Below are 25,259 nucleotides of genomic sequence, written 5' to 3'. Positions count from 1 at the left end.
GATGCTTTGCCCTAAAGTTTGGTGTCATCGGCGAACTTGGCCAGTCCGCTTCTGACTCCAATGGCCTCATCATTAATGAAGATGTTGAACAGTATGGGTCCAAGGTCAGAGCCTTGGGGGACTACTTACTGTTGACTACTTATGACAAACTCAGGGGACCTAAGCACCTACAACTGACTTAGCTCAGCAGCTCTCAACCTTCTTAGTATCAAGGCACCCCTTGAGAGTCTCAAGGCACCCTTTCATAGATACTGGCACCCCTCATACAATGTCAGATCTTAGTTTTTCACTCATTTTCTGACTACAGAGAAATAATAGAGCAATCCTGCTGCTGCAAAGAACTCACAAAGACCACAACAAGTCAGGATGTTTTTGGATTCCTTGTTTGCAACCTCTGGGTTTCTCTTGTGAATCATGTTTCCATGCCTAACAGTGCTAACATTGTGCAGCAGCCTTGAAAGGATATCAAGGCACCCTGGTTGCGAATCACTGATTCAGCTTCTTGGACACTTAAGTATTTCAAGCAGGGTGAGGCCTTTTAATGACCCAGGATTAATCAATTTACAGGGAAAAAAAATCTCAGAAATTCAGCTCAAGTCAAATGAGATGCTTTCCTTAAAGAATCATAGAAAATAAGGGTTGGGAAGGACCTCAGGAGGTCATCTAGTCCAACCCCCTGCTCAAAGCAGGGCCGTCCCCAAATAGATCATCCCAGCTAATGCTTTGTCTTTGGCCTTAAAAACTTACATACACCTTTCTGGGTCCCAGTGCTTTACCACCCTCTTGGTGAGAGTTTTTCCTAATATCTAGACTGCCCTTGCTGCAACTTGAAACCATTGCTCTTTGTTCTGGTACACATCAGTTGTATATTTGGCCTGAAAGAATATGGTTCCAGATCTGGTTTTCTTTATTGCTCAAACACAGAAAAGCAGGTGTCAAAACACACACATGTGGAGAAGAACATATTGCTAAAAATTAATACTCCCCTGAACTAAGGGTACTACCAGAGAGGGCCAAAGGGGTGAGGTAAACAGATCAGTCAGGCATGTGGACCCATTTTTTTGAATGGTGGTAGCAACAAGAGGATGAAGAATTTGCAGCCAGTGCATGGGCACAGGCTTGTTCTTCCCTCAGGATCCTGGGTGCAGGGAGAGATGCTGCACTGAGCAACCAGGCATCATCCCTTGCCACATTTGGGCACCGAGCTCCCCACCCTGGGCTGAGTCTCACAGTGGGTGCTGGAGTCCCCTTCCAGCTGGTGGCAGCTCACCTAAAAGCCCTTCTCCTGATCCGCCTTGATCTCCATGCCCAGCTGCTTTGAGGCGCTTGGTGAAGCCACGGAACAGCAGGTACTCGTGCACCAGCTCGTCCACGTGCTCGGCTGCTGCCGCCATGGGGCCTGAGTAGGTGGGACCGGACCAGGGGGAGCGGAGATTGGTGCAGGTAGCTGCATACAGACTCCCCCACCACCAGCCCCACCATTGCCCAGCCTCTCCCTGCCTGGATGTATTAAGAAGGGGGTAGTTTGATGGGACGGGTGTTTGCGTTCCTGATTCCCAGGACAGGCTGAGGGAACTGGCCTTATTTAGTCTGCAGAAGAGAAGACTGAGGGGGTGATTGAATAGCAGCACTGGTGATGTGTAGGGGGTGCAAGCGGGTGCATGCGCACCCTGAGCGTGGTGGTGCACCCCCTGCAAAAAGGTGCCGCTGACACTGCTGGTGGTGCCTGCAGGCGGTCGCCACTCATCCCCCTGCCCCCCACCACTCTGCTTACAGTGCCATGGCCACCAGCCGCCTGCTGGAGCTCCCTGCTTGTTGCTGCCCGCAGGAGCTCGCCGTGCCCCCCCAGCCTCCAGGGGCACATGGTGTTCATGAATAGCAGCCTTCAACTACATGAAGCAAGGTTCGGAAGAGAATGGAGCTAAACTGTTCTCAGTGGTGACAGATGACAAAACAAGGATCCACGGTCTCAAGTTGCAGCAAGGGAGCTTTAGGTTAGATATTAGGAAATATCTGTTGCTAGGAGGGTGGTGAAGCACTGGAACAGGCTACCCAGAGAGCTGGTGGAAGCCCCATCCTTGGAGGTTTTCAAGACCTGGCTGGGATGATGTAGTTGGGGCTGGTCCTGCTTTGAGCAGAGCGTCGGACTCCTGACCTCCTGCGGGCCCTTCCTACCCTCAATTTACGATTCTATCATCAGCGAGGACATTTTGTTTAACAGAGAATCCACAGCAAATCCCCTCCGGGGAGCACTGAAGAGCCCAGCACGCCAGGGCAAGCCACTGCCCCTTCCCACGCCCCGCCCGGCATGGATGACCCCCTCACCCAGGGCGAGGAGAAGGAGATGCCCCCTCCTACCAGCTGCCTACCGCCCTTCCCCCTGCGCCGAAAAGCCGTCGCCCTGCACTCCCCCCTCCCCCCACCCCTTGCCCGACGCCTTCCAGGGCGAGACCTCCGCGTTGCGCCGGGGGGCGGGGCGGGGCGCCGGCGGTCAGGCGGATGCGGGGCGGGGCGGATCGCTGCTGCTCGGGCCCCATGGCGGCCGCGGCCGAGTTCACGGACGAGCTGGTGCGCGAGTACCTGCTGTTCCGCGGCTTCACCGGCGCCCTCAAGCAGCTGGACGCGGAGATCAAGGCGGATCGGGAGAAGGGCTTCCGGGTGAGCCGCCGCCGGCCGGGAGGGGACCCCAGCGCCCGCCCTGGGATGCAGCCCAGGACCGGCCGGGCTGATGATGCCTGGCTGCTCCGTGCAGCATCTCTCCCCGCGGCCGGGAGCCGCTGACAGCAGCAGGAGGGTGGCTGCCGGGGCGGTGTCCCTTGCTTTACCTGGGGCGGGAGGGAGGTTGAGCTTAGATGGTGGTTTGGAGAGGGATGATCCTGCCCCAGGCAGCAGGGGTTGGACCAGGTCAGCGTTTGTCAACTCGCGGGTCACGAGGATCTATGAAAAGGTCACGAACAGACTTTAAAAATAATGGATTCTCCTTTCCAGGGGAAAAAAAAACGTGGGGAACGGGGGCTTTTCCCTGTGCAGGATGGCAGAGTTGCAGCCTGTGAGGGGCTGCTTCCCTTCCCCCCTCCTGCCCTACACACCCATCCCCTGCCCCATACACCCCGGGGGGGCAGGAGGCAGCAGGTCAGGAGTGAGGGGCACTGGGTTGGGACTGGCCATCGGTATTTACAAATGGGTCCTGGTCCAAAAAAGATTGAGAAGCACTATATTAGATGACCTCTGGAGGTCCCTTCCAGCCCTACTTCTCTGTGGCTTTATGCCATCCCTGCTAATCAGGTCCCTAATGGGCTTCCTGGAGTCTTCAGCTTTTCTCTGGCCCTTAGTAGAAGAGGGCAGGCTTTTTAGCCTGCTTCTGGCTTGAGGGAAATGCTTCCTCAACCAGCACGTGGCTGCAGTGGGCCTTGCTTGAAAGCATGTGAGCCTGACTTTTCCTACCGGTGTTGCTATGTGTCTGTCCTTGCAGAGCACTTTGCTTCCTTGAGGCTTTACAAGCTAAACTCCAGAGGTAGTAAAGCTGTGAGGCTGGCCAGGCCAGTGGCAAGTGGAGGAGATGCAGTCGCTTGTATATGTAGGTGCTGAGCCTTTAGGGTGTGAAAGATCAAGATTGTGAGCTGGAAGAGATGGAGGAAGGAGGAGGATGGTAGCAAGGTGGTCTTTCTTTCAGAGCGGGCAGGGAGAAAGGGAAACATTTCACTGGTTACACATTCGTTCCTGTACCTAATGAGTTGGAGCAGGGGTTTTCAACCGGGGGGGTAAGTGTATCTCTGGGGGTACTTAGGAAGGCCTCAGGGGGTACTTGACAGTGGGTGCTGCCACCACCACCATTTCCGTGCTCCTGCTAACACTTCCACCGCTAGCACTTTTGCTGTTGCCATGCTGCTGGCATGCTTTCTGATTGCCCCCATACCGCTCATCGACCTGCCGCCGGGGGTATACAGGCATACCTCGGAGATATTGCGGGTTCGGTTCCAGACCACCGCAATAAAGCGAATATCTCAATAAAGTGAGTCACACGCATTTTTTGGTTTCCCAGTGCATATAACAACTATGTTTACACTATACTGTAGTCTATTAAGTGTGCAATAGCATTATGTCTAAAAAACAATGTACATACCTTAATGAAAAAATACTTTATTGCTAAAAAATGCTAACCATCATCTGAGCCGAATGACGCCGATGGAAAAATGGCGCTGATAGACTTGCTCAACGCAGGGTTGCCACAAACCTTCAATTTGTAAAAGCGCAATATCTGCGAAGCGCAATAAAGCGAGGTATGCCTGTACTGACCCAAAAAGGTTGAAAATCCCTGAGTTAGAGTGCTGTAGGCTGGAAAGAGCAAATATATGGAAACTGGTTGGATCTCTTTGCTTGGGGGAACAATAGGATTTCTTAATGAGCTACAGATGCCCTCATACTACATACTATACAAGGTTAAGGTTCTTGTATCCTACCATGCTGGGTCAGATCACAGGTCCATCTGGTCTAGTAGCTCATTTCCCATTTCGGCCTGTATGGTCTGTTCAGTGTCCCCCCTTGGAGCACGTGTTATCAACATCTGACCCTCACTCCTGTCCCTGTTACTGTTTTAATTGTCCCAGGGAAGCAGTTGGCACACTTCTGATAGCCCTTTCCAAGAACAGGGGGGCTAATGTTCCTATGTGGGCATGTGCCTATGTTTCTTTCGTGTACCAGAATGGGGAACAGGCCTTTCTGGCCTGTGTGCTCTGCTTTGTCCCCACTTGGAGCACTTATTAATTTTTGACCCTCCACTTCCCTCCCTGTTTTTGCTTTTGTTGCCCCCTGGAATCTGTTGGTGCACACTTAGTGACCCCACTCCAATACCAGGAGAAATTAACAGTTTTCTTTGTGGGTCCCTGCCCACGTGCATTAAATGGGCCTGTTTCCCATTCTGGTTGGTGTGGTATGCTCTGTGCCCCTCTCTGGAGCACTTGTTATTAACCTTTGACCGGTTCTCCCATCCCTGTTTTCACTTTAGCGGCCCCAGGTATCCAGCTGTATGCTTAATTGCCCCTTCTAACAACAGAGGGGGTTAGCAGCTTCCGTGTGGGCCTGGATCCATGGTGCCTCATATGTAACAAATAGGCCTGTTTCCCATAGTGGCAGAGAGTGAATGCTAAGGGAAAGGGTATATATTTAAGCAGGGCCTAATCATACTGATCTGTCCCTATTCTTTTCTCCCTGTAGCTTCAAGCATTCAGAGCACTGTTCCAGGTGCTATAGAAATGTACAGTTGTTATGATTATGATCATCCTTTTGTTGCAACTGGAAGAGATTTTATAGTTCCTAGTAAATGCTTCACATTTGTATATGTACGGAGTATCTGTAGCCCCTCTGACACCTTTTGCCACCTGACTTACAGGTAGCTTGCAGCTTTGTAGCCAGATGTAAATGAAAACAGTACAAATCCAACAAGAAATGGGAAGACAGGTGTGGAGCAGAATTAGCATCTTTAACTTAATTCACTCCTGTTCCTGTTCTTTTAACCAAAAATCTTACTGTCTATGGACAGTTTTAGGCATCAGATCAATTATGCTGTGTATGTATATACCTTATACAGAATTCATGAACCCTGAAAACACATTACTGAACACATTAAGATCCACAGAAATGAACTTGCATAGTTTCTGTGCAGAGCAGTGAGTTTCTCTTTTTGCCAGAGTCCTAAGTTATACTGTAACCATGTTCTAGGCCTCAGGTTTAGATGTTTTACAGAGCAGACTTTTCTGCAACCAACACTACAATCAGTAACTTGATTGAAAACAAGCACAGGTGAACAATTGGTTTAAATCTTCTGCAATACGTGACTCACTCTGGGACTCTGCATTTGTTGTACTAATGCAGGAGGACCAGTAAGGAACTGAACGTAATTTAGGTGTTGCTTTTGAATTACCAAAAAATGTGGAAACAGGTGGTGATGAACAGCAAGCTAATTTTTAATCTGTTTACATTGTATCCATTTAAAAAGCATAACAGCCATTCTAAGACTCAACAAAAAGAGGCTCTCAGAAATTACTAAATTAAAGACCTTCTCTCACATCTTTGTTCCACACCCTTCATATTTCAGAAGCAGCTTAAAGGGAGACCTGGTATAAGCCTCTAGGCTTGGAAACAATTCACTTTTTATGCCTATTTTGCTGATGGTAGCTTACTAAGAGTAGATGATTAAAAATGCATTGTGACTGGTGTTCATTCTCTCACGTTTGATAAATGAAGTTAGTTTAATCTTTGTGTAAAGTTTTTGGTGCTTGGTTTTCAAATGCTTAATGAGAATGTTTCGTATTTTAGGTCATTGATATTTCCCAGTAGAAAACAAATTGGGAACATTTCTGATGGCTATAACATTTGTAGAAGGTAGTCTTTTATAAAATATAATTTGAACCAAATCTAGGTTGGTAGTATTCTTTTTAAGTTGTACTTCTGCAATTGAAAGGAAATAGGGGTGGTAGTGTAGAATGAAAACAATTCATACTGTTTTCTTTTTTTTAAGTACTAATCCAAAAAAAATCCTTGATTGTGGCTGCTTTTATGTGGTTAAGGCTTCCCAGATAAAGTTGTGAATATTCTTTTGTTTCAGAAGAGCTGTCACAGGACTAAGAAACTAAAGTACTTCCCCCCTTGCCTTCAATAGGTGGATAAAATAGTGGATCAATTGCAGCAGTTTGTTCAGAATTATGATCTCACTGCCCTTCGGGATTACTGGAACTATCTTGACCGGCGCCTTTTTAGTCGCTTGGAGGATATGTACCGGCCTACAGTGAACAAGTTGAAAACCAGTTTATTCCGCTACTATCTTGTCTACACTGTTCAGGTGTGGATTGGTCCATTTTGTCTTGGCGGGTTTTGCTTTAGAATGTTGCTATTCAAGTAAAACAAAAGGAATAAATACCACAGTGAACATAATAACACGGTGGGTTTGAATACACATAGAATTATTTTCATATTCTGTTAGTTGTGGGGTTGCTGCTGACTAACATGGGGTATGCTCTTTCCTTCCCTTAAGGGCTTAACTGCTTAGTCCTTCGCTGAATGTAAAAATTGCGCTTGTTAAAGTACATCAGTTTAACTGAATTGGTGCAAACTCAGCTGCATCAGCAAGGCCCTGTTGGCTATACGGGATCTCCAAATCAGTGCAGTCTTGCACTCTGTTGGTATACTTGGAGGGGTGGTGTTGGATGCAGTGGTTTTCCATTTAGTTGGTGTTAGCTCTCTTTTCTATTGCTTTTTTTGATGCTGCGAGAAGAGTTACTGTTTTATTCCCTATTTTGAACCTAGCAAAGACCATATTTTTGGAGTTGTTGCAGTAGAAAGGGAGAGTGCTCAAGTTTCACTCTGTTTCATGTGTTTCAGATGAACCGGAATGACAAGACTCAGGAGTTCTTTGTCAAGCTGGCTGCAGAACTCCAGAACCAGGCTGAATGGAAGGACTGGTTTGTTCTGCCCTTCCTACAAGCCCCGGATTCAAATCCCACCTTTGCCACATATTTCTCGCGACAGTGGGCAGACACATTTATTGTGTCTTTGCACAACTTTCTTAGCGTCTTGTTTCAATGTATGCATATCCTTTTTGCTTCAGAAGTATACTTGTTGCCAGGTTTCATGTGTCTGCTCAAGTTGGGGTGATGTTAATGTTCTTTTTGGTACATCAATAATGGCAAGACTCGAGTGGAATAGAAAACTTGAGTGCTGTTTTAAGAAGATTCCTCAGAGCAGAGGAGAACAAGGTGTTAGACTGATAAGTGCTTGCCTAAAATCATATTTGATTATTTAATTTAACAATGTTATAATTCCTGGCTAAGCTCAGCAGTAGCACAATTGAATCTCACTAGTCAGAAGCCGAGTTTAGTCAAAATGTTAACGATTGGCATTGGGACCACAGAACTTCTGCCCTGCAGGAGAATGGGGGCACAGGTGCAATTGTAGGAGCTATCGGGGGCAGGTGGCATCCACAGGGGGGTGCTGGGGTTCAGGAGGGTTTGGCAGAATCAGGGGGCTCACCAGGTTACATCTTGAGTGCACCTCCTGTAAGATGCAGATTTTGCTTTTGAGACCTTGCTTTCATTTTGTAGTCTATCAAAGGCAGGGACCATTGGTAAGGTAGGTAAAGTTTGCAGTTGTGACAGTGACTGTGGTTTGCATTAGGAGATTCGTTTGCTCCTTTTCCACTGTAGAGGAAGCCTCTAGGATGTTATGCTGGTGGTTTTATCAAAGTGTCATCTTCCAGAAAAATTCTCTCTGATGTTATGTGGGGCTAGAGAAGTAGCTGAAGGACTGAGGGATTCTGTTAGTAACCAGATCTGAAGGATTTGGGGATTCTGTTGGAAACCAACTCTGAGGCCATTTTTTAAGACTTTTCCAAACTAGTGTTCACTCTTAAATCAAGCCCATCTTTGGTATTTGAAACTGGCTTCTTTAAAATGTTCCATGAGAGTGTCTCAATCTAGAAACTGCTCACTACAACAGCTTCTACAGCTTAGAAAATACTGGTTCTCTGTGTCTAGGAACAAGGTGTTGGTTTTACTTCAACTGTGGACACTACTTAAGTCTTGGAAGCCTATTTACTAGTGACCAAGACCCTAAATGAATGAACAGGTGAGCAAAGCCTTGGCCTCAGGTTATAACTATGCTAGACATACCTGTGAGACTTTGCCTGGACAAAGCTGGTAACAACACCTTCATTTAGTGATGGGAAGATTTACATCATGGTGTCAGTACAACTTGGAAGTCAGGAGGCCTGGGTTCCCCTCCTGCTTGAGGTAGTGACTAGCATTTTACCTTTCTAGCTTTACATTTCCCATCTATAAAATGGCAATAATAATACCACTTCAAATAGGTTTTACAAGACTTTAATATTTATAAAAATACCTTAGGATTTGGGTTGTACCAATAGAGATTTTGGGGGCTAATACAGACAGCTGATTTTTAAGGTGGCGTATTGGCTGATACTGATCTGATTTCTGATACAGCTGTGTTCAGTTGGTGGGTCTATAGTGGTGAAAGGGAAGTGGGGAGAGAAGAGGCATGGGTGGGAAGATCAATGCCACCCTGTGGGGCTGGGACAGGTGCTGCCCAGGCGGGTGGGGTGGGCTTAGGACGGAGCCGCGGCTTGTCTGGGGGGCGCAGAGGCAGAGTGGGGGGAAGGGGCAGCTCCCACTGCTGCACGCCGCTCAACCAGGAGCCACTCGTCTGCTCATCTGGTAGCTCCTGCTGCTACTCCCACTGCTAGTCCAGGAGGGCACAGCGAGGGAGGGACGCGTGCCCCCAGATCTACATAGGGTGGGGCAGGGCAGGGTGCAGCTGCGGGCTGGGGCCAGGAGCTGCACTGCTCTTCAGGCGGGCAGTGGTGGTACTGGGAGAGGGGCTACGTTTGGGGGGGGGGGACTGCAGCTTCCCCAGATTTCACTGTATCCCCCTGTAGCTCCTTCCTAGCGTCACCGCTGCCTGCCCTGAGTGCAGCCCAGCCCCCAACCCAGGCTGCCTCATGCAGATCCAGGGGTACCCTCTCCCGTCCCCCGTGCCCTCCCAGATGAGTGGCAGGAACAGCAGTGGGAGCTGTTGGATGAGCACTGGACAAGTGGTGGGCAGCGGTGGGAGCCGCACCCCCCCAGACGAGCCGCGGCTCCATCCCGTGCCTGTCCCTCCCCTCCCGGGCTGGGCAGTGCCTGCCCCCCACACACCTTCCCTTCTGCCTCCCCTTCCGCAACGACGGACTTACTAGCTGCATGCAGCTGTCCGTGCTGCTGAGCCGTGCTCCTCACCGCCTATGTGTGGTGCTATGGCTGTGAGCATGCATGGGCATTAACTGGCCAAATTATCAGCCACTTCAGGTTGATTTCCGATACAGTCAGTTTTCTTTATATTGGTGCCTATCTGATATCAGACCAATGTATCGGTGCACCACTACTTAGGATCTGTAATGGAGGAGAGTGTTGCAGAAGTATAAAGTAGGTGTAGTTAAATACAGCACAAGCCCACTAGAAATCCACGACTTGCCCCCCTCCCTGCGCTCGCTGCATCAGCTACCTAGCATATTTTTCTACAGGTATTTGCAAATAAGGTACAGCTAATGTGAGTTCTTACTCTTGGCTTTGTTGAAAACACCTTAACTAAACATCGTGCTCACATATGATTGTTTTTAGTTTTGTTTCTTTAACCTCCTTCACCTGTGCCAGTGATCTTGAACTTTGATACTGAATGTCAAAGGATTGCTCTCATCCAGGAAGAAAATGAAACTTTACGTCAAAAGGTTAGAGTTCATATAGGTCTTGCTTCACTGAATGGAGCTGTTTTTTTTCAGGGGTTCAGAGATCTTTCCCCTAGGAAATGTCAGTTTTTAGCAGAAGGCCAAACCTGTGCTTGCATGCCTGATTACGTTGGGGTAAGATAATGGGCTCTTATTCTACCATCTCTTCTGCTTAACTTTGCATTTTGTTGCAAGGTCTTTGGTTTCCAAAAGATGAGGCCTAATCTGTACAATTGCTTAAATAGTGATTGGAAAAATGACACTAGCCTAAGCGCTTGTGAGGAAAAGTGAAGTATTTTAGTGGGCTGCAATTACACATACAAAAAAGTGATGGTTTTCTGCCACTTTGAATAATGCAATACTTAGCCAGTCAGAACAACTCTTTTAACTCATCCTATTATGGTTGTTGAACGAGTGCTGCCAGGCTGACAAATAATGACATCCAATGCCAAGTAGCACAGAGGGGAATCTCAGCAAAAGCTTTCCTAACTCAGCTCTGTCCCCTTGTAGCTCTTTGCCTTGCAGGCAGAATCCTATCGAATGAAGAAAGAGGAGCAGCAGCAGGAGGCAGAGGCGTCAATTGCCCACCACAAACTGCCTGCTTATGTGGCCAGCATGGACCGGCTGGGGGACTCAGAGCTGTGAGTATCTAGATAGGGGTGAGACAGCCTACCTTTATTTGTCGGCCCTTTTGTACTCTTGTTCACTCTTTGGTGCAGTCATATAATTGAAGAGTCTGTTTCTTCCCTTCTACACCTAGTATGTAGGGTGATGAGTTTTTCTTTAGAAACTCACCAGGCTAGAATTTCTGTTGGTAAAAATAGGTTGTGTATGCCAGAGCATCTCCTCTGGCTTTCTTGTAATGGGATTGGGATGCTATCCTCTGTATTCCTGCCAGAGCCGTGATGTTCTCTTCCTATCCATCCCTCAATTATAAAAGTTATTCTGGTATAGCAGTGGTCAAAATTGGTATCTTGCATCAATGATACCACAGTGCTCAGTACAGTTACTGTAGTCTTTGATAACCGGAGTCTTGCCATATACCTGCCTATCACACTAGCTGATGCAAATTGGATAAGGATGACTTTGGCACTTATAAATACCGTTCTGAAGTGATTCAGAGGGGTGATTAGGTAAGCAAAACATGCTTTTGACTTCACCTTTTTGCAGGCTTGTATACTGCCAATTGATGTTTCTCTTCCATACCTACCAGAGGTGGCTCCAGAAATGCTGTTTGAAAAAACAAAACCCCAGTTTAGCATTTTCCACTAGTAGATTTTGTCATACATGTGGTAATGTAGATCTTTTAACTGGCTGGCTTGTCATCTTTTTTCCTCTCAAAAGCCACAAGTAAGGCTGAGACTTTAATCTTAAATTTGCTTTGCATGTTTACATTCTAAAAGATTCTGCTAGCAAAATAATTGGTCACACACTCTCTTACTAATATTATTGGAACTTTAACTTCTCCTGTTCCATTTTGAGTTTAGGTACTGTTGTGCTAATCACATTTCTAGTGCTGCTGTCAGTAGTATACATGAAAGCCTTATCTTTTTGAGTGCATGTGAAGGAATGGTATTTTCTACCCCCTGGCTTCTCACTTTTTATTTGTTTACCCACATCAAGTTAATAGATGGGATGACCATGATTATGCCTCCAAGATAATTTCTCACCTCCCTTACCTAATTGAGTGGAATCTTATAGGTTTTCTCCAGCCCTGTGTAAAAAAAAAAAAAAAAAAAAAAATTCAGTAAAAAGCAGTTTTTAAAGAGTGAGTTTTAGCTTGTTGGGTTAATTCTGAACTCCCTATGAAGGACCATTGATGTGTGCAGGGTGTTTTTATTTATTTATTTATTTTTCATGGATCTTTATTTATGCTGGTTCAGCAGCCTGCAAAAATCTTTGTGTTATGGAAATGACCCAATGTACAGTCAGTTCTCTGATGATTGTGTATTGCCAGATGTTGTGCTTGAGTTGCATGCTTGTCATGTTCTGATTTTTTCTTTTTGACCAGTGATATGACATGCAGCCAGAAGAACATTGCACACTCTCTTCAGTCCCGAGGAGGCTTCTTATCTTCCCTGCTGTCTCAGGGGAAGAAGGGACCTTCCAAGCCAGCCCAGACAACTGGAGCTTCCCCAACGCAGACTGGCAACCTATTGTTAGGAAAGAAAGAGACATCAAATCACCAGGTGATTCTCAAATGTGTTTGTTGCAAGGTGATGTTTGAGCCAGAGTGCTCACTCCCGGCTACTTTACTTCTTAAGCTTGTACTCAAACTTGGAAAAGACAACCCATACTTCTGCCTGGATCCCAGAATTGACAGTCATTCTAGTGCTGCATTGGGCTCAGAACAGTTGAGGCTTGCTGCCGTCTTGCTAAATGTTTGATCCTGTAGTATTTTGCTTCCAGTTTTATGGTTTGTTCTAAGACACGGCACAGGAATAAGTCTTACAGGTCTTCCCTTTCTCTTCCAGAGCACCAAGGGAAAAGAGGGGGCAACCAGCTGCAAGGAAGGCAAGAGTAACTTTGGGTTGACAGCCAGTGAGGCTAACACTCTGCAGCAGCGTCAGAGGCGTCTGCAGGATCATGGGAAGGAAAGAAAGGAGCTTTTATCCAAAGGATCTTCCCAGGTATTTGGGAATGTCATAGCAGGACTTGGGACTGTGTAGCAGACTTCAGTTAGACAGAGGCAAATGCTCTTACAAGGTTCTGCACTACCATTCTAATGCTAATTAGCTGGACCAAAGGGTATTTTTTGTAGTTGATCAGTTAACAGTTTTTCCACTTCCAAAGTGTTTCTACAGAAGCCTAGAAAAATAAATGTAGGACTTGGGTTTCTACATGGTAGAGGAATAGTTGCTTCTTACTTCCCAGCATCTGCCCTGTGTGGTTCCAGTTCTACTCTCTTCATGTGTATCTACAGTTCTCTCTCATCAGTGATAGCATCTGCTCAGTTCAGTATAAGCAGTAACCAGTTGTCAGCAAAATTAACTTTCCTACCTTTAAAGCAGTGTTGTTTCAGAGAACCCAGCAGCACAAATTCCTGTAAAGGGGAACCCCTTCTCTTACCGTAACAGCATGGATCTCTGAGTAGTTTCTGCATTAGGAAATGCAAACAAGTTTTTCTTAGAAAGAAACTTAAATGCAGAAGCTTTGAAGCCTCAGGTATCAAGGTTGGCAGTGTCCTTTTTAGAGACTCTTGCACTGTACAGACAGGCCAATTCACTGGGAGTCTGCCCTTGATAGTCTTGTAAAGAAAAAAAAAATTGTTTTAAGGACTACAAAACCTGCAGGTGTGTGACATCACAGTTTAAGTAATTTGGCTTCCAACAGCTTTGTGTTGCCAGAGCAAATACCCCTGCAAAATGGATGCAGTGACATCTTAGCCTCGCTTATCTTGCTTGCTTAACCAAATACTGTGGCTGGAGGCCCCTTCTGAAAAAATGGTAAGGACTGTTGCTTATCAGTTCTTCCAGGCAGCACTTGTGTGTGAGAGGGCACCTCCCCATAGATGTGTGTGCATTAATAAATATTTCAGACCTCAATGAGAACCCTGTTTTTCTTGCAGTATATGTTTGTGGCAGGTGTTCAACAAGTGATATTCCAGTTTTTCCCAGTCCTGTTTAGGTTGCTGCTAAGTTATCATGAAGTGGGTATGGTTAGGTGTGCCTTGTTTCTGACATGCCTGGGCAAAGGGCTAATTCAAGTTAATTAATTAGCCAAGCTAATTAACATTGTGAAACCAAGGTGGTGGTAGTTCCATTCCACAAGCCTCTCCACCCTTGTGACTGCAGAAGATTTGATTCTGCAAGATCTGACCTGTTGTGTAAGACAGGTTGTTTGAAATGTCTCATGCACTCTTGTATCTTCAGGTAGTGGTGTAGCAAGGTGTTGTCTCCAGGTTTTTCCATCACTAGTGCTCTCCTCTGCTTTGTGTACAGCTCCTGTCTGTTGAGGAAAAGCTGAATTGTAGGTAGAGTGTTGGTATTGATTTCTTTGGGAGAGCCAGGAACTGAACAGACTTTATGTATGAATTTAAGTGGATCACTTCAGCTATGCTTTAGTTTTTTTCCTGTGAAATGGGATGGGGAATAGAATGGTCAACATATTGGTCACTTAAATTGTGATCTCCTTAATATTAAAGGCCAGGACATGCAATAGATTTACACTGGTATAATTCTCCGTGTGCTTTGTATGCTGACACAAATGACACTGGGATTAGAAGTAGGCAGATAGAATCATAGAGAAGTTGGGCTGGAAGGGACCTGCAGAAGTCATCTAGTCCAGCCCCCTGCCTGAGGCAGGACCAGCCCTATCCAAACTATCCCATACAAACCATAATATAACCTCTACATAAAAAGGAGAGCAAGCAAAAGAGACCCTGGGTCTAGGTCCCTGCACCTACTCTCTAAGGAGTGCAGAGTGCTCCCCGTACAGCCTAGCCTGTAGCTTGGTGTCTACATCACTTTCCCTCCAGCGCCGTGACTCTTGCATTCTTTCCCGACAGCTACAATAGGAGAGGTGCAAAGTGATCTTTCCTCTGACTAACCAGTAGGCTGATGGTTAGGGCACAGTCCTGTAATCTGGGGATTAACTCTGGCTGAGAAGGCCCCAGAATCGAGGCCTCCCACTCCCTGACTAAGTGTTGTAATCACCTAAGTCCTCGCAACCATTGCCCCTTGAAAGGAAAACAGTGATCATTTCTCATTTCTTAGGACAAATAGTTGTGCCTTGAGAAGCAAGTTCTGGCATGGAGGCCCTGAATGAATGGATGTATAATGGTTGTAGTCCTGATTCAAGAAACTCAATTCTGGAGAAGTAGCTGCTTTTCCAATGTACCCTTGTGCTGAGTGTCTCCTATTGGATAGCTCTAGACCCAGGCTGCAGCTAATCTGGCGGTGTCCAGGGATAGATGCTTGCAGTAGGATTGTTCACCATGCCTTGCCACTAGGTGGCAGAGGAGCCTGTAATAGCCCATTTGACTGTCCTAAACTGCTAGTCCTGGATCTCTGGGAATGTGTGACACCTTGCAAGGGTATAATTTTTAATCTGACTTTTCCTGGGCAATTCTACACTAGTTTTGAGCAAGCTGCACTAATGTAGACCTGCACTCCTTAATCAACTTCTATAGCATTGCAATCGTGGGTTGCACCTGAGCCCTCAGTGTTTGTTTTTGCATTGTTGTAGTTCCACAGTAGGGTTCTGATCTTGATTGGGGTTTTCATATAACAAATGCAAACATAAATATAATGAATTTGAAAGGCACAGATGTACGCTGAAATTCTCTTCAGACATACATATATGTTCATGGCATTTAAAACCTTCACAAACTTGCTGACTAAATTGTCTTTTATAGCCACTCTTTGTAAGGTTAGCATTTGACAACTATAATCCAGAAGCTGTAATTGTAGAAAGGGCTCCACCAATACCTGCCATGCTCTGGGCTCTTCTTGCAAGAGCAGTTGTGTGGACTGTGACTGCAGTTATACAGTTCTCTTTGCAAAAGAACTTCTAACATTTGAAAGGATTCTAGATGCTGGCCCATGACTACAGCCAGGTGCACAGCTCCTTGGCTCTCAGTATGAGGATGAGCACAAATAGCTTAATTCAGTACCGTTGCTTTGTTAGACTTCGCAGCACACTGTTCTTGCTTTTAGGGGCAGAGCATGGAAAGGAAGTTGGAGACTAATGCTACTGAGGCAGAGCCCTCCCCAGAGCCATATGGTGAGCAAGTGGAAACTGTCACCAAAGTTTCTTCATCAAGCACAGAGGGTGGAGGCATTCGGCAGGAGCAACCGTTCATTGTCTTGAGCCAGGATGAGTATGGAGAGCATCATTCATCTATCATGTACTGCAGGTAACAGAGCACTTGTCCTAGGGCAAAGAGGTAATAAGAGCATTTTCTCCTTAGGCTGCTATAGGAGCGCTTATAGTTTGCTGGCACCAGTATAACCTGTATCAGTGCCTTTGCTGCAGGGAATACCTGTGATTTCCAAGGGTGGTATCTGTAAAGGGTATTGTACATACACACTCCATTGAGACACTTATGGTTAATCTAGCATGTCTATATCCATGCATCTTGGAGCATCATATCAGTTCATTCTTTTAAGAGGAAGAATTTTTGAGGTGTCTTTAGGAGGAAGCAACAGTGACCATAAACATGAAGAACAAAGTGTTTACCATTTGCTTTCTTTCATAGGGTTGATTGCTCTGGGCGAAGGGTAGCTAGCTTGGACATGGATGGGGTCATCAAGGTGTGGTCTTTTAATCCTATAATGCAGACCAAAGCTTCATCCATTTCCAAATCTCAACTGCTTTCTTTGGAATGGGCAACCAAACGAGACAGGCTGGTGAGTGGTGTGTGTACACTGTTGAATTGCTACTGATGTCCTGGGGGTGTTCTGTTACCTGTTATCTGATGTCAGATGCTAAATTTAAAATGAGACTAAGGAAGCATGAAATGGAAATAAGTCATAAAGTTTAAGGGATGATGAGGAACACAAGCCTTTAGGGTCAGAAGCAGAGTTGAGAATGGAAGTGTGTTCTGATAAATTCAACATTATTTGCTTTGCTAATTGGAACAGAGGACTGGGAACCAGGATACCTGGGTTCTTTTTTTGGTGTATGCTTTAGCTGTGGGCAGCTGATTTAGCCACTTAATTACAGACTACAGGATAAAATTACTTTCTTTCAGGAGTGCAAAAGGTGACTTAATTTTTATGAAGTACTTTGAGGTCAGTCAGAGGAATGGTACTGTGGAATTGCAGAATGCTAGTGCTTATCTCACAGAAGAGCAGTCTGAATTTCCATTTAGTCCCTTCTCTTAAGTAACTTTACTGTCACCAGGTTTATACCCTGCTCAAAGGGCATCTTGCATCAACCTGCGGAGGAAAGAATTCAGTAATGTGAGAATCTCCTATGACAGGAGTTTTATGTTAAATTTATGTTAAATTGTTGATTCCTTGCTGCCAGCTCTTAAATGCCAGCCATGTAACATTACCAGTAGTTTTGCTGATTGTATGGTTCACTTTTCTAATGATTATTAAAGAGATTTAATGTCATTTGGATCTTTCTTGTTTAGAAGCTGCTTCTGTTCCTTCTCATTTTATTATTTCATAGATTTCATAGACATTAGAGCTGGAAGGGACCTCAGGAGATCATCGAGTCCAGCCCCCTGCCCAAAGGGCAGGAAGTCAGCTGGGGTCATAGGATCCCAGCAAGATAATTATTATTACTGTTATGGTGGGATTGCATTTTAAAAGCAGTGGGGTAACGTGGGGTTGAGCAGCAGGAGATCGAACTTAGAAGTAAGAAAGATTCAGTGTGCTTAAGTTTCTTTATCACTAAAAGTCAGGGGAGATGCTGCATACCAACTGTGCTGACTATGCATATATATTGGGCCTAGCTGAAGTTTCTGTCTCTCTCTGCTGGACAAGAGGAGACATTGCTATTTCCCTAATTGTCCCCCCAGCAGGCTGAACACTTATGCTGCAGGTCCATGTCAGTCTTTCCTGTACCTCTGCTCTCCACTCCTAACTGGAGGACATCTTGTCATCTTCTTTCCACTCCCATCAACACAATACTTCAGTAGCCAGCTGAGAATAAAAACCAGTAGAATATAACCAGTCCCCTGGTGACATGTCCCATCCTAGGATAGGATATGGAGTGGAGCGATATGTAGTTGGAATTGCATTTTCCTGTGGTGTTAATGATGGTGGGCAAGAGTTGTACTTTTCACTTGCAGTTTTACACAGGTTTTTTTTTTTTCTTTTCCCTGTCCTGTATGCTGGCTTCAAGCTATTGCTGGGCAGTGGGGTTGGGACAGTTCGTCTCTATGACACTGAAGCCAAGAAGAATCTCTGTGAAATCACCATTGATGAAGAGATGCGCAGGTAACCCTTACAGGCCCTCCCATTCTTCTTGGTTTGTGGAGGAGCAGGTTGGCTTTCAAAGTTTTTCCTGCATACTTTGACTGATATTAGGCAACATCCTCTGAAGCAAGGACTGGCTATCTGCTCTTTTGTGAAACTGCTGTTGGGTAATGCAGTTATTGATGACAGTGCAAATTATTTCTCAGTGTTATTGTGTTTCTTCTAGCCCTCTGTAGATGTTTTTCCAGAACGTTTGTGTAAGCCTACAAACCTTAAATGTTTGTAGGAAAGACTGAAACCGTATTGAAATAAAAAATGATTTCTGCACATCTCAACACACAAATGATCCCCACCACTACTGTATGAGCATATATTTTTAATGTACTTTGTGCCTTCTGGGTACCAGAAGGAAACCCCTCAGCACAGATTGTCCTCGCTAGCAAGCAAAGTGCTTTGCACAAAGACGTAAGTGGAGTTGCCAGGCCCAGGGCATCATAAGTCATAGAGAGATCTCATCTCTGTAAAGCCTTCTGTCACTGTTCAAGGAGGGGGTTTTGCCATGCAGCTTCTCTGTGGGTATAGGAAAGAGTGAGAAGTGATGTGCAGAACCACTCTCTAGGTTTCTTGTCTGAGAGGAGGTGAAGCTGACTGTGCTTGGGGGCTGTGTTTCAGGATTCTCTCGCTTGCGTGCAGCCCAAGTGGTGCATCTTTTGTCTGCTCTGCTGCAGCTCCAAGCCTCATCCCACAGCTGGACTTTGCAGGCCCTGCTGTTGGAGGGAAGGGTGTGAACCAAGTCCCAGGGAAGCTGCTTCTATGGGACACCAAGACAATGAAGCAGCAGGTATTATCTTATTTCTTTCCTCCTTGAACCTGCCCACTGAGAAAAGATGTCTTTCTTTCCTCACCTTGTTGTAGCTCCCCTCTTCTTTTCCAGAAAACTCGCACCTGTTTAACGAGTCATTTGGGGAGAGATAATTTTCCTATGGTGTTGTTAAGCAGCTAACAACATGAGACATAACATATTGTTCCTTTATTTATAAAGCTTGAGCTTAAAAGCTTATGTACTTTTGTTTTCCTCTCCCTAATTCCATCTCTACATAAGAGGAGGAGCCTGGAACTCAAGTTTTTTTTAAAATAGAAGACTTATGGATTTTTTAGCTTTATGTATTTTTTTATTATATATAACCTAGTTTAAGATTTAGCATATTTTGTATTACATTCTGCTTCCATTTTAAGCAGGTTTCTTTTTAAAGAGGAAACTATACAAACTTTGTAAAAATAAAAGCATTCATAGAATTAATGAAACTTGATACTATTGCTTCTGCAACATCTCACACAACTAATATGAAGAGAGAGGGGCATGCACTGAAGACTGGGCTGTGGCTCTCTAGGTAGCATTGATGCTGAGCTGCCTCAGCAAAATGTAGCTTTGATTTTTGGTTGAAACATTTGGCCTGATTGTGGTGCTGTGCCAGATAATTGGTGTATGGCAATATGTTCATTTGATTTCTAAAGCATGTGTTGCTGTAATATCCAGAGGTTTGTATATACAGTTTTGTGTGAGGGATGCTTCCTGGCCTAGGAGCATAGTTCTTTTTCTTCTCCAGAGCCCCAGTAAGAAGGGTCACACTAAAAAAGGAAGTTGTGGACATTGCCTATCCCATCTCTCTCAGTTGCCTGAGGAGGAGAGAATTCTACACCATGCTCAAAGGAGGCAAACTCACTGTGATATTTGGAAGTCCTTATCCTCAGGGCTACCATCAAGGGTACTAACTTGGCCAAAATGTCTTGATGAAATGCAGTGTGATGGACTGGCATGTAGTCAAGGGCATCATGGGGTCTGGGTAGAGTGTGGGGGATGCTTAGTTATGGTGGGAGTTGCTAGGTGGCTAAACGAATGAAACCCTGTGGTACTAGGTCCTTTGCATATTTGCTCCATGAGAGGTTTGTAGGAACACAAGTAACAGAGATCAGTTCAGTAATAGTGACTTTGCCTTTCAGCTCCAGTTTTCCCTTGATCCAGAGCCCATTGCCATAAACTGCACAGCCTTTAACCACAATGGCAACCTGCTGGTCACTGGAGCAGCAGATGGAATAATTCGTCTCTTTGGTAAGCAGGTTCTCAGACGGCAGTCTGACTGCTTTTTTCCCCTTAGCAGTAGCTCCCAGAAGGCACAATAAACTAGAACCAATTTGCAGTGGCAGGTGTTAGGTGTCCCTCAAACTGCCTTAAGGTCTTTATCTTTTCCTTTTACCACCTAATGGCAGGAGAGAGCTCTGGCATTTCTAGCAGTGCAGTAACCACTAGTACAGTATTGGAATATCGTTGGTGTGGGTCTGAGCTCTGCAGCAAAACTTCAGTTGGTGACCAGCTAGTTCAAAGATGTGTTATCTGTTTCCAGCTCATTCAGCCTGTACCACATCCAAGTGGTAACCTCAGGCGTTGCACAGTATTCTTTCTGTGAGCATCTAGGACGATTGAAGTGACTTTATAAGGAACAAGACCCAGGTTTTCCTAAATTTGTACCCTCTCTTTGGCAGTATCTGATGCGAGGTCCCCTGTTGAACTCCACTAGGAACCAGAGACCTTTAGGCAGGTGACACATCTTCCCTTTTAAATGAGTTTTGGAGTATAAAAAGGAAAGAAAAATTGTACTTCATAGTCTCTAAGTTTGACCTAACGATGAATTTGTGTAGACTACCAGCTGAGCCAGTCTTGGGATAGGCTGCCATCTTCTCAGCTTCCTCAATTACCCCTCCTCCCACCATAGGGCATGATTTTTCTAGCTTTCTGTATTTTTCTGCATACTGTACTTTTCCTCCGCTCTGCAAATTGTATCATCCGTTATAGTAACTTGCATCAGTTGAAGGGAGGCATGTTAGGGCTCTTGCATTCCGTGCTTGAACCTTGAGTCATCCCACGGAAGATGATTTGCCAAGAAAACTTGTGTTCTCCTAAACGCTGCCCAGGAGCAGTTGTGCTGCTTTGAAGAGAATTGTTCTAGAGCAGCTGCTCTGTAGTGCTGTCAGTGCCCTATCTTCCCTCCTGCGATGCCCTCAATATGCAGCCCTATAAATCTAGAGGGAATATTGCTTTGAATACTATGTCTTTGTGGGTAACGAAGGAAAATATCTGTTTAGGAAGATGGAGTGGGATGGTTGGGTAAGAAACTGGTATGGGAAGAGAATGGGTAAGTACTGGGGTAATCTTCACTGGTTGGTGAGGGCTGGCATTGACCCTGACCACTTCTATGTTCCCCACCTCTGTGCATGATGAACATTCAATGATCACTCTTCCTTCAGATATGCAGCAGCATGAGTGCGCTATGAGCTGGAAGGCACATGATGGAGAGGTCCACTCTGTCGAGTTCAGCTATGATGAAAACACAGTTTACAGCATAGGAGAAGATGGAAAGGTAGGCTGTCTATGACAGTGAGAAGATGTTGGGACCCTGGATTTGAGCATGAGTAACATCCTTGTAACAGGGTGGTCTGTCCCCTTAAAAAGGGGTAGCCAACCCTATTAAGGATATTTAGCTGTGAGACTTTCTGCTAAGAGGGGAGTGTCCCGCTGGGAGCTTCAAACCCCAGAGAAGAGAGCTGAAAGTAAGCAACCTGTGAGGGAACAGTTGCAAGGAGAAAGGAAGCGGGTTGTGAGCTGAACAGCTTTCTGCACAGAGGGGCCAGGCTGCTAAGCTGGGACCACAGGCAAAAGGCTTTCCCGCAGTGCCTGGGACAGAGCAGAAGGGTTTTGTTTTGCTTGCTTGGTACTTAAAGACTTGCAGTTAGGGGGAGTGACTGAAGAACTCCTCAATGAGCGATACCTGTCTGCAGAAGCCAGCAGGCAAAGCAGCCCGCTTACAGTCCTGTTCTCAGCTCAACGAATGGCTCATCAGTGATTGTTTCCTGGCTGCGTGCCAGTCCTCCCTACAGAGCTGGAGTGGAGGGGATCATCCACTGGGCCTCCTGCTATTCCTGGACCAGTATACTTCCCTAAGTGAGAACAGGTTTGATAGCGTGCTCACCCCTTGCCTTTTAAAACTCTATGGATCAAACCAACACCTTAATCTAGAAACCCATGTGCAACCAGTGCACAGCTTGTGGTAGAAGATGCTTGCCTATGCTGTCTAATACCAAGCAGCTCTATGATGCTGGAAAAGTCTTTTTTTTAAAATCCCAAAACAGATTATCATATATACAGACTATGCCAGCATGGAACCCCAGTATGAAGCAATGTTAAGACATTTTTCTAAAAGGTCTTCTCTAGATTGACCAAAAGGTTCAGGCTTGATACAGAAATTTCTTGCTAACATTCTTTAGCTTGTGTGATGCAGCAAATTAGAGGATGATATTTTCCTTTTGGCCTATACGAATCTATGAATAGTGCTGAGCTTCTTTATACCTCAGTAAAGAATTTTTTAACAAGAAGCTTTTATCCTTTCTGTTTTGCTTTTCTAGTTTATTCAGTGGAATATTCACAAAAGTGGCTCCAAAGTATCTGAATATGCTCTTCCCAGTGATGCCACGGGCCCTTTTGTGCTGTCAGGGTACAGTGGATACAAGCAAGTCCAAGTCCCACGAGGGAGACTTTTTGCCTTTGACTCTGAGGGAAACTACATGTTGACCTGTTCTTCCACTGGGGGCGTCATCTATAAGGTAACAGTTTGAAAAGTGACTGGCATGATTTGGACAGGTCAAAACAAGCTTCCTTATAGAAAACTGCAACCTTAGCTGCTTTTTTTTTTTTTAATAAGAATCTATTGGGGCTTGAGTCAGTAAAGACCCCCCAAACAAGTAATTGGACCCTAAGCCTTCTGTGTATAGATAGTCTTTGTTAAAATAGCTGATTTTTTTTAAAAGCAATTTTCCTTACTAGGAAGGGTATGGTGTGTGTTGGACAGAATACAGATTTATACTGGCTAGGGGTAGCTTAGTGCCAGGCTTGCATTTTAAGTTATATTTAGCTGGCCCATGGTGTTCACTTTGAGATTTCTATAGTCCTTTGCTAATTCAAGCATGAGTCTTTCCTTTTTAGAGCATGGCCATTTTAAAGTGCAGCAAGGGAGAGAAATGGTTCATTTTTCTTGCCATGTATGTGTTGCTCAAAATCCCAATTTACCTTTGAAGTATATTTGAAGTGCATGTGCTGATTATGATTCCCAGGCTTTAGATTCTCTTGAAGACAGGCTGTTGCTGCTCCAGAAACCTGCTTTATTAATGTCTTGTTTGTCTTCCACCTCTTGCAGCTGAACAGCGATGAGAAGATCCTGGAAAGCTGCCTCTCCCTGGGAGGTCACAGAGCCCCAGTGGTCACTGTGGACTGGAGCACAGCCATGGATTGTGGGACTTGCCTTACAGCCTCAATGGATGGAAAGATCAAATTAACAACCTTACTCGCTCAGAAATCATGAACAGTGGTTGGGAAGAGAGAGATGCATTGCAAAATCAGTGTTAACTACAAAAGAACAAACTACATAGAGGGGAAGCAAACTACAGTCTCTCTTCTCATTTTGGCTTCACCTCAGACAAACTTTTCTTTATAAGCATCAAGCCACTGTGCAATAAGATGCTGTTTGGTTACTGGAACAGCAGCAGTACTACAGTTGTTTTAGGAAGTATGTTTTTTTCTGGTAACTGAGCTCCCTTGATTTTGGAGGCTCAAGTAGTACGTGGCTCTGATTCCTTGGGATCGTGCAAAGGTGAGAGGGCAGATGGAGATTGGATGCAAATGGAGAAGAAAGTTGAAGAGCATCTGACACAAATGACTCCTTGGTGAAAATGCCTGTGAAACTAGCAGTATTGTGTGTAATTTTTTCTTAAAAGAAAATGTTTTCTTGCATTTGACTGGTGTGTGTGTGTGTGTGTGTGTATTGCTGCAGTGGATTAACACATTAGGGCCAGAAAGCCACAGTCATGGTTATGAGATCTGACAACACAGGCCATCAAAGGTTTATGCAGTGATCCCTGCATTTGGAGCACTTACCTATGGATTTAAGTAAAGCAGGGGTGGCCAACCTACAGCATGTGGCACAGACAGCCTTGATGTGTAATACGCAGCAGACTGCACAGTAGCAGATAGGGCAGGGAGCAAACAGCAGAGCAGCAAATCAAGCAGGAGGAGGGGACTTGAATGGCACTCAGAGGGTTCAGGGCTAATTTGTGACATGCCTGCCAAAAAAAAGGGTTTGCCCTTACTGAACTTAAGAACATCAGGCTGAACCTGATCTTGAAGTTAATTGGGTCTCTTGTAATCTGCCTGGGCCGTACTGAAAGCTTGTTCTGGTCACTAGGGCTAACACCCAGGAAGTAGAAGAGCTAGAGTCCATGTCTAAATATCTGGTCCGATTCAGGTGGGTTTCCCACATTCTCGGTGAGTGTCTTAGCATAGGCCCTGAGGTAAAGGGTCATAGTCTCTGTCTTACCCAATGAATATGTGATTGTTAACAAACTCAATGGCTCCAACAAAAGACAGAATAAGTCCATGCTCTGAATCAGTCAAAGAGACTTAGACATGGGTCTCCCACTCCCTGCAGTGGAGCCAGAGGAAGGGCTTGTTTCCTGGGTCTCTACAAGCCAGGTGAGTGGGCTGGCCAAGCATAGGAGCCTCTATGGAGCATCATGTCCAGTGTAGACAGACCCATGGGGTTATGGTGGGAGCAGGGAGACGCCATCTCGGTGCAACATCACAGAGCATCTGTTTGGCCAACAGCTGCCAGGTGCTTGCCCAACCGAAAATCCCCGGGGAGAGGAAGGGGAAAGAACACTGATTTGCTGCTCTTCTATCTGATGACTTTTGCTCTGCCTTCTTCCCTAAAAGATGGGGGTGGGGCAGGGATGGAGAATGGGCACTGCAGTGGGGCTGCCTTTCTCTCTGGGTGTTACAGGAGTGAAATGTTAAACAGCCCACCTGCTCCCTGCGTGGGTGGGCGGGTGCAGCACAAGGGAGGAGAGGAGAAAGGGCAACGTAGCGCCCTGCCAGTCAGCTTTATACCCTGGGGGGGAATCAGTTCTTTTGCAGCCTGGGTTTGAAACCTTTGTAGTCACAGCTTTGAGCCCCCCAGCTGCCCAGCAGGCTCTTGCATCCGCCGGAACCTGCCAGAGGAGGAGGCCGGAGCGAC

At 45.6% G+C, this 25,259-nt stretch overlaps 1 protein-coding gene across 3 annotated transcripts; it reads left to right on the top strand.

Moving 5' to 3' along the window:
• Positions 1–2,492: 2,492 nt before the first annotated feature.
• On the top strand, positions 2,493–23,911 carry WDR91 (WD repeat domain 91). 3 transcript variants are annotated; one of them, XM_090042802.1, is made up of 15 exons: positions 2,493–2,658; positions 6,659–6,838; positions 7,378–7,585; positions 10,191–10,273; positions 10,781–10,911; positions 12,282–12,459; positions 12,745–12,900; positions 15,928–16,127; positions 16,470–16,620; positions 18,068–18,162; positions 18,814–18,982; positions 20,143–20,251; positions 21,445–21,557; positions 22,600–22,797; positions 23,388–23,911. In XM_090042802.1, the coding sequence occupies exons 1-15, from the start codon at positions 2,500–2,502 to the stop codon at positions 23,550–23,552; spliced, it is 2,295 nt and encodes a 764-aa protein (XP_089898928.1). In that variant the 5' UTR covers positions 2,493–2,499; the 3' UTR covers positions 23,553–23,911. The 3 variants fall into 3 exon arrangements, with proteins under 3 accessions (XP_089898928.1, XP_089898929.1, XP_089898930.1); XM_090042804.1 differs by having other exon boundaries at positions 2,494–2,658; positions 6,605–6,838; XM_090042803.1 differs by lacking the exon at positions 6,659–6,838.
• The last annotated feature ends 1,348 nt before the right edge of the window (positions 23,912–25,259 follow it).

This window comes from Crocodylus siamensis, chromosome 4 (genome assembly GCF_052110815.1).
Source record: "Crocodylus siamensis isolate JL-2025a chromosome 4, ASM5211081v1, whole genome shotgun sequence".
Taxonomy (NCBI): domain Eukaryota; kingdom Metazoa; phylum Chordata; order Crocodylia; family Crocodylidae; genus Crocodylus; species Crocodylus siamensis.
Note: the sequence above shows the minus strand (reverse complement) of the source record. Positions and strands in the feature narration are given on the sequence as shown.

What these genes read in the sequence shown, in the direction of transcription:
- WDR91 (XM_090042802.1), top strand. Translation starts at nt 2,500, where the DNA reads ATGCGGGGCGGGGCGGATCGCTGCTGCTCGGGCCCCATGGCGGCCGCG. An exon ending in ATCTTGTCTACACTGTTCAG is followed by an intron (nt 6,839 to 7,377) that starts GTGTGGATTGGT and finishes CATGTGTTTCAG; the next exon opens with ATGAACCGGAATGACAAGAC. An exon ending in CTGGGGGCGTCATCTATAAG is followed by an intron (nt 22,798 to 23,387) that starts GTAACAGTTTGA and finishes CACCTCTTGCAG; the next exon opens with CTGAACAGCGATGAGAAGAT.